The 8672-nt window shown below is 45.3% G+C and overlaps 1 protein-coding gene across 1 annotated transcript; it reads left to right on the top strand.

Moving 5' to 3' along the window:
* The first annotated feature begins 1909 nt into the window (after positions 1-1909).
* Positions 1910-7490, top strand: LOC116854129 (protein lev-9). The gene is made up of 5 exons (XM_032835734.1): positions 1910-3128; positions 3956-4086; positions 4181-4421; positions 4538-5339; positions 6050-7490. The coding sequence occupies exons 1-5, from the start codon at positions 2342-2344 to the stop codon at positions 7317-7319; spliced, it is 3231 nt and encodes a 1076-aa protein (XP_032691625.1). The 5' UTR covers positions 1910-2341; the 3' UTR covers positions 7320-7490.
* The last annotated feature ends 1182 nt before the right edge of the window (positions 7491-8672 follow it).

Here is an 8672-nt window from a genome sequence, read left to right on the forward strand (position 1 = left end):
CTATAACTTTTTAATATCTTGCACACATATTAGTTTTAACACATGAAATTTTCGAATCTTCTATAGCGCATAATATATATTTATTAAGTTTCAAAATTGTATAATTTCACATTAACCTTTATGTTAACCTGAGTCGAAATGTCGACTTGGAAAGGTTATTATGCCGGTTGAACAAAAGATGAATATTACCATTTCCTAATCACATCTGTAAAATAAAGAACAATTGTAGTTCATCGCGCGCATCTGGACATTCGATCGCTCTCCAAGTTCGAGGGGATGTTTCTCTTTGCTCTTTGATCGAAAGTTATCCGAAATCGTCTCATTTGAATAAGATGAATGAAGACATCACACAACGACACAGTGCGAGAACGATGAAGCCGATACACGAGATTGGATGGAGGATCTTTACGGCGTGCCCGGAGCGCACTGAACCATACCGATTGATTGCTATCGTTACGAAGACAATGGCCGACACAGGCTCGCTCTAACGATGACGCTTGACTTAGAGATCAGGGATTATCTTGTGGTAGCGTGACGACTAACAAGCATAGGCCGGGACAGGCTCGACTCTGCCCGATGAAAACCGACCTCCCCCCGGCTACCACCCACGCTCGTGCGGAGGCTGTGCACTTTTCACTCGTTCGCTTCTCGACACCGTGATAGGCAAATTGCTACTTTGTCATGCAAATCGTCGCGGCGCGGAGCGTCAAATTGAAAATTGGAAGTTTCTTCGCAAGGCACCGTTCCCTCGTAAAATCATGAGAGCCCCGCGGACGGAGGGTGAACGATCTCAGGTGTCGTTCGAGTAGACAAAGTGTACTTGTTGCGTTTCGCGCGCGCGCGAGAAAAAAGCGAAAGAGGCTAACGAGACTGAGGTGGGTACTCTTAGAGAGACAGTTCGTAACCCATCGCGAGTATCGTGCTCCAAAGCTCAAGATAATAGGCTGGCGCGCAGGTGCGCTCCGGCTCGCGTGTGAAGTTCACCGTGCACTCGCATTTTAACACCTTTCCCCTGATGTAATTTTTACGACACCGTGGCGTTTTCGCAGTGTCGCGTTTTTGCTCGTTCCGGTTCCTCTCTTCCTCGAGTGTCGCCTCTCGCGTGAATATTAATTTTCAGGCCTTCCTGCGAAGAGTTTCTTTTTTCCTCTCTTCAGCGAATCGAAGTGAGGAATGGCGCGTGACGGTGGAAGTTTAGTAGCCGCTGATTACACAGTGGAATGCTTTTCGCTTTAGGAATAATTCACTGTTTCTTTTGGCTATAACTTTCTTTAACGACTCCACAAGAATTAAACGACAGACGGCTTGCAAGAATTCACTTTACGTTTTAATTAAGATTTTCTTTTATGGTTTATATAGGAAATTCGTTCAAATATGTATGCCTCGCAATCTGACTGATAGTTAGAAATTGTTTACGAAATTTTTTCAAATGAAATTAAATTCGAAGTATATGATATTCTGAAAACTTGTCTTTAAATTTGAAAAGTAAATGTCAAATTGCCCGAGTTGCTGATCTCTGCGAAACTTGGATTGATGACTGGTTACTGATGAACAGTGGCGTATCACAAAGGAAGTATGCATCATTTCAGTTGGCTACGGTTAAATCATTGTTATAGTAACTGTTACGGGCGCTGTTACAGGTAGCAAAATTTAATTTGGAAATAACGCGAACGTCCGCTTATACGTGATACCTGTTCTCATAGCTTCCAAGAACCAACAGTATGAAGAGCCGAGGGGTGTCTGCGCAGCTTCACCCCTTTTTATCAGCGCGTTACCTCGCCATCTACTGGAAGCTGAGAGAATCAGGAGATGTATTGAACAGGCTGGATGCGCGCAGCGAGATGCGCGAATATCCGCGAATTCTCGTCAGCGGGGGACCGCAGTCCGTACAATAAAGAAAAAAGCGTCCAGGATAGAGCGAGAGGCGGCGAGGTGGTGCTAGTAGGTGCGAGAGAGTATTCCGTCGAGAGAGAGCGACGGGGCCGCGAGCGAGAGCGAGCCCTAATCCTCCCGGACGCCGAAGAGGCGGACTCGATTAATAGTCGCGCTCGCGAGTGAAACAACGTCGTCCACGGCCGCAGCTCGGGATGACTTCCGCGGTGCACTGAGAGCGGGATTTCTGGCGCGGGCTTGCACTTCGATGGGTGATCGTGCGCACCTGAAGACTGCGGCATCGGCATCTCGCAGGTCTCCTTGAGTGAGGTGGTCAGTTCGAGTAGCCGAGCGGTCATGTAAACGCTCCGCTGACTCTCTCTTGGTGCCGTTGAGTGGTCCAACCGTTAGCGTACACCTTCACGAAGTGAATCTTTGCCTGATCCGGAATCCTATTACGAGCGACAGGATGAGACCGAGCGTGATTGTTCTGCTGCTTTTGCTCTGCGCCCAGTTTCTTGCGTCAGAATCAAAACTTCGCCAGCAAGCAGCCACGGTAGACGATGACGATGAAGACGACGATGACTGGGACGACGACGATGAGGAAGACGACGACGGTGGCTACCAGCCGAAGCCCGAAGTCGACGACGACAGCCGTATCTACAAAAACCCGCGAAACTCACCCTCTGCCATGTGCCCAAGGAGCGAGGAGCAGGCGGAGCTGATAGGTCAGAAGTGTCTGCGGAAGTGCTCGACCGACGAGGACTGCAAGAGCAAGAAAAAGAAATGCAAATGCGATGGAGCCTGCGGAATGTCATGCATCAAACCGGAGCGCGAATGTCCGGCGTTAACTGAGATCGATCACGGTGTGATGACAGTCGGCGGGAAATTCTTCGGAGATCGAGTACATTACGTCTGCGATACCGACTACTTCATGGTCGGCTTGTCAGATCGAACGTGTCGCGCGGACGGTCAATGGACCGGCACTACTCCGTCCTGCAAGAAAGACTCTAGTTCCTTCTGCTCCCAGCCGCCAAAGATCCAAAACGCGCGCCACAATGCTCTGGCTGAGCAGACGACCTTCGACCTCTCCAGTGCAGTGCAATACTTCTGTAATCACGGATATGTCGCCACGGGGGTGAAGATAGCGAAATGCCTGATGATGAATAACATCGCTAACTGGTATGGGCCCGATATCACTTGCAAGCCTCAGAACTGCGGACCACCGCCGGTTATTCTTAGTGGATGGCATGCTGGTGAGTCAGTTCGTGCAATCAGTCGGATCTGACGTAGATCTAACTACTTAACCGCGTTACGGGAGAGATGTTCTCTCTAAATTTCTTTGAGTGAAATTCCACTAGGAATGTCAAGTAAATTAAAAGTAAAGCAAAAATAAAGGAAAAAATAAAAGCCAAGTCGTTCAAATTGGAGTGACTTTTCACTCATGTAGAATTATTTCTCCACTTTGTTGTCGAATAAACATTTTTTTTCAAAACTAGAGTTAATTCGATGTATTTCACTACCATAGGAACAACTTTACTCGAACGATGGAAACATTTACTTGTATAAATTAAGAATACAAAATGTAGATTTGATTTAAACATTCGCTTTTGTAATTCAGAGAGTCAATATTTGCATCATTACTGCAAGTATATCTTCACTCTTTCTCTCTTTCTCTCTCTCTCTCTCTCTTTCTCACTCGTTTCAACTGAAATTTTACTATAGAAGAAATTTAAAAGATACTTTATACTTTATTTTTTTGAGTAAAATTCTACTTGAAAAATAGAGTGACAATCGAGTTCCAAGTGCGACTTTTCACTTATAAGAGAGAAATCACCATTCTGAATATATTTATTTGAAATTAAAGAATTGATCTGATTGCTACACCATTAGAAGAATTAATTTATTCGAATTAATTGAAACATTCACTCATATGAATGAAGAATCCACTCAAAGTTTAAAGTGAAACATTGTGATATCCGGGTTGCAATATTTTCAATGTCCCTTCTAATGAAAAATTTCACCCGTTTTGAGAGACACTCTGAGGAATTTAGCTAGCTAATTTCAAGGTCCTACTTTCAAGGCGAATGTTACACGTACGACTGTCGCGTGTCCTATCACTGCTCGGACGGCTTCGAGCTGGTTGGTAAAACGGAAAAATTATGCCTGGCGGACGGCTCGTGGACCCCGAAGGAATTGCCGCAGTGCGTTCAAGTAAGAATTACGAGAATTCGAATCACTGCGAGCCGAGTGTGTGCGTGTCGCTCGTAAGCTAAGTAACGTGCTCCTTAATATCTCTCGCGTACAGGTCACGACCGTGCAGTGTCCGAAGCCGGAGAATCCACCTAACGGCAAGGCTGTCTACACCTCCTACGCGTATAATTCCGTTGTATCGTACGAGTGCAAGTACGGCTACAACGTTCTAGGCGCAGCAACCAGACGTTGCGGTGCTGACAGGAAGTGGACTGGAAAGACGCCTATCTGCCAGGAAATCAATTGCGGCTCGCCGGGTGTGCTGTACAACGGCTGGATCGAAAACATGGACGATGGTGTGTTATTTAACACTGACGAAGTGACGCGACGTTAAAGTAACGCGTGTTTCACGCGTGCTATCTCACGCGTGCGCTGTGTATCATTATTGTTTCTCTGAAATTAATAATCACAGGCACAGGCATGGGCGCCAGCATAATCTTCCGCTGTAAGGATCACATGAAGCTCGAGGGCAACACCTCTTCGGTCTGTCAGAAGGACGGCAAGTGGCGTTATCCTCTGCCGCAATGTCTAGCTCCATGCGTCGTACCGCAAATCGAGAACGGCCACATCATTGTGGCCAGCCATGAGAGGGATCACATCAACAATGTCACCGTGGTAGAGCATGGGGAGAGGCTCTTAGTAACTTGTGTTCAGAACTACGAATTTGCCGCCAACAGTACTCCAGTGTTATGCAACAACGGCACTTGGTCGATAGTGCCGAGTTGCTCGCCTGCCCGGTGTAAGCAGATGCCGAAGAGCCCGAGAAACGGCATGGTGATAGCGCCGAAGACGGATCATGGCATGAAGGCGGTCTTCAAGTGCAAGGATGGTTTCGAGTTGATCGGCGGTGGTCCCTTCAACGCCTCCATATCCGTGGAATGTCGCTACGGCAATTGGATCGGCGACATACCGCACTGCGACCAGGTGTTTTGCCCATTCCCGGGATTCATCGAGAACGGCAAGGTATTCTTGGTGGGCAATATGGGAGTTTACGATTACAGGCCGTATGTGCGGAAAATTGTCAACAACAAGCAGATCATGTACGACTGCGACAAAGGCTATGTTCTCGACGAGGGTCCAACAGGCGCGACCTGCATAGGCGGCTCATGGAGTCCCAAGGAATTGCCCAAGTGTATTCTTGGGCAACACCCTAGGCTCAGATGGAGCAGACGACGTAGATCAGTGGACGATGAAAACGTCACTTTGAACTACAAGTAAGTATTTACGAATTATTTGAATACGAGTGTTTCAAACGAATAATTTAAATAGTTAGAAATAACTTTTTGAGCTTTCTTCGTAAAAAAATTTTATTAAGTTGAATCAAAAGTTTTTTCCCATTAATACTGAACAAGTAATTGATATCTTTTTTATTTGTATTTTAATTTGTTTGTAAAAACAATTTTGACAGTTTAAAGAGAAAAAATACACAAAAATAAAAGTAACACATAAAAAGAGAAAAAATTAAAATACGTAAAATAAATTGATATATAAATAAATTTTTAAATAAAAATATATATGGAAAAACATCGAAATAATAAAAAAATTAATAAAAAACATCGTATATAATAAAAAGTATATGTATAGAAAAAATAGATGTTTCAAAAATTCAATTTACTCAAAAATAGACATAAAATTAATGAAATTTATCAAGTACTTAATATGTTTAAAAAAAGAACTATATATATCTGACATGTATAATATATTTAAGTATATAAAATATCTTACAAATATATTTCATATATATATATATATTTTTTTTTTTTTTTTTAATATTTTATTATGTCTATTTTGCAATAGAATTATGCCGATAAATAAAATATGTATTCTATAGGAAGAAATTTAATTGAAATCAATTTAATATTTTAGAAAACGAAGATAATATACAAATCGAGTCAGGAATAAAAGTTGGATATTAACGTTTCAGAAAATTCATCGAATTTTTCCGGAAAGTGGGTAAGAAGTTACTGCATATAGAGATGAACAAGAGCCGTCAACACTCCAAGCATAAGATGGAAGGTAAGCTTGGGTCCATCAGCAAGCATCAAAACAACACTAATACGTCTGACTCATCGTCGGCTTGGAAAACACATGCGGCTCACGGTAACAAGTCCCGTCTACGAGAAGAACGAATGATCGACTTCCTGAAAATCGTGTACAGAAAACTCCAACGCATGGACGCCAAACAGCCGAACAACTCCAGCAACAGCACGATGCACGATCTACTGAACGCCATGAGCAAGAACTTCTTTCACGTGGACCTCTCAGAATCGCGGCGAAACGGTAGCAGAGCCCGCTCGGACTTCGAGATACGCAATCAGAGAGAATTCATCAAGCTGAAAAGGGAATTCGAGCGGATCATGAGATTCTACAACAAGTCCATACGTTGGAACGAGAAACAGAATCGGAAGGACGCCAAGAGAAAAGGCCTGTCGCACGCGGAAAAACGAAAGGACAAGAAGAAGCACCGGAAGAATTATTATAAAGGCTTTTACGAATTCGTCAACAGCTACGTAACCGAGAAGTTGTCGATGTTGGAGGCGCGCAACGCGACCGAGGAATTAATCAAGAAAATGAAAATCGACAAGTTTACTGTGAGGAACGGCACGACCTTTACAGTCGGCGAGATGTACGCGTTTTTCAAACATATCATAGAAGATAGATTGAACTCGACCGAGGAGAATGTCGTAACCGTCGAGCCCAACACAACGTCGACGTCGAAGCCAGAGGTCGAGCCGTACGTTAATCAATCTTCGACAATCCCGAGTAACGAGGTCTCCGCATTGGACAACGAGATTCCGACCAAGGAGGGGGCGCCCAAGCATCGCAGCAAGCGGATACGAAACGCCTCGGAGGACACTACGGCGCCGCGTCAGAAGAGGAAGCTCCTGTCCCTGAAACCGGCTGACGTGGATGACCCGAAGAAGCCAAAGAAGCCGAGCCACGCGGCCGACGTTGAATCAAAACAGTTCACCTTTGACGAGCTCGAGGCGCAGCAGCAGAGCCGCTCCAAGCGGTTCCTGCCACTCTCCGAGCTGGATAATCAAATCTTCCTCAAGAACTTGTATCTCAACGCTTACGAGGATGAGTATCGGGCGAACGTGAAGCGATCGATCGGCCAGATTAACCGCACGGCCGACGCACAGCCCACGTTGAGGAGACGCAAGGGCAACCTCGGCGCTTACGAGATCAAGTGAGGAAAATAATGTGTTGTGATATTAAACGGAATTTACTAAGTCATTTACCGATATCAATCGATTTTAGGCGAGTATACACCATATACGATAGTTATTAATCGTTGTCCCTCGTCGATACGCACTGTAAACGTGTATCGCGCTTTTTTGAAAAATAAATCTTTTCCATGCAAACACCCGCCACAGTACATCCATATGCTCGACCCGCTCACAGAGGTGCGCTCGCGCGCACAGGTCCTACGAAAAGCTGTCAATAAATATTATGTGTGTACACAGGGCTGTCAATTATTTGATGATAAGGCAGGAGAAAAATCAGATTGCACGTATGTCGCGTTACGCAAGTTCGCGCGGCGAGATCGTCGTTCTCGCAACGCCCCAAATACGTAACGAGAGACGGCATGTTACGTCACGATGCGCGATATCATGAAATTCCTCAGCAAACTATTTATTTCGTCCGCGCCGATCCGGTTCCGCAAAAATTGCTCGTCGCCGGCGCTCACGACCCGATCACGCCGAAGGTGCGGGCACGATCGTAAACATTCGCAATTGCCGCCGCGCGATATCTCACGATCTGGTTGCACCGTGACGGCGATTATGCTGCAACCGCTCGAAGCAATTAAGCCCCTCCGAAAATAAGCGGAGCCTAAAACGAGATCAAGGGGCGCGGTCGACCGAGGCGAGTAATTCGCTCGCGTAGCACGCGGCGACGCGCACCACACACGCTTCCCAACCTGTCAATAACGACGCTGTCATTAATTACGAGCCAATTATAATCCGTGAATGCTCACGCGATTCGTGTACACGATGCCATCGATGTCGCGCTGCTCGTTAACATATCCGACCGTATGGCTTCTCGGAATCGTGTTGAATCGATTAATCGCTCGCGCGATAACTTGGCGCATTCATCACGATAAAGAACTCGCGCAACCGGGCGATAATACGTCGTTAGAAGTGCGACATGAATGTCAGATCGCGGAGATTATATTTAAATTCGGGACATGGCGCGACCGCATGAGCGAAATCGCTCGCGATACGATGGGTGGTTTGTTCGTACGCGACTTATCAGTGCCAACTGATAATGGTAGGTCTTAGAATATCGCGAAGCGATATTCTTTCGCAACCCAGTTCGCGTACGGAAAATTTTTTTAGTTTGTGTAACTGAATGGGGATCAAACGAAAAACTCGTTGACGAGAAATAATATCTCTGTTCCTGTGACTGAATATATTTGTCTGAACTTTCTGAGACTTGATTGAGATAACTGTAAGCAATTGGCTGAGTAGAAACCTCCCACAGGAATCTTACTACAGGTTTCTATAACCGAGTTCTTCATCTGATTCGCAGTTGACAGAAAATTT

This window comes from Odontomachus brunneus, unplaced genomic scaffold (genome assembly GCF_010583005.1).
Source record: "Odontomachus brunneus isolate Ranch 3 - 2012 unplaced genomic scaffold, Obru_v1 Obru_scaffold_008, whole genome shotgun sequence".
In the NCBI taxonomy this organism is placed as follows: domain Eukaryota; kingdom Metazoa; phylum Arthropoda; class Insecta; order Hymenoptera; family Formicidae; genus Odontomachus; species Odontomachus brunneus.

Coding starts and splice junctions, on each gene's coding strand:
- LOC116854129 (XM_032835734.1), top strand. CDS start 2,342: ATGAGACCGAGCGTGATTGTTCTGCTGCTTTTGCTCTGCGCCCAGTTT. Junction 3,129..3,955: donor TCTTAGTGGATGGCATGCTG/GTGAGTCAGTTC, acceptor CCTACTTTCAAG/GCGAATGTTACACGTACGAC. Junction 4,422..4,537: donor GATCGAAAACATGGACGATG/GTGTGTTATTTA, acceptor TAATAATCACAG/GCACAGGCATGGGCGCCAGC.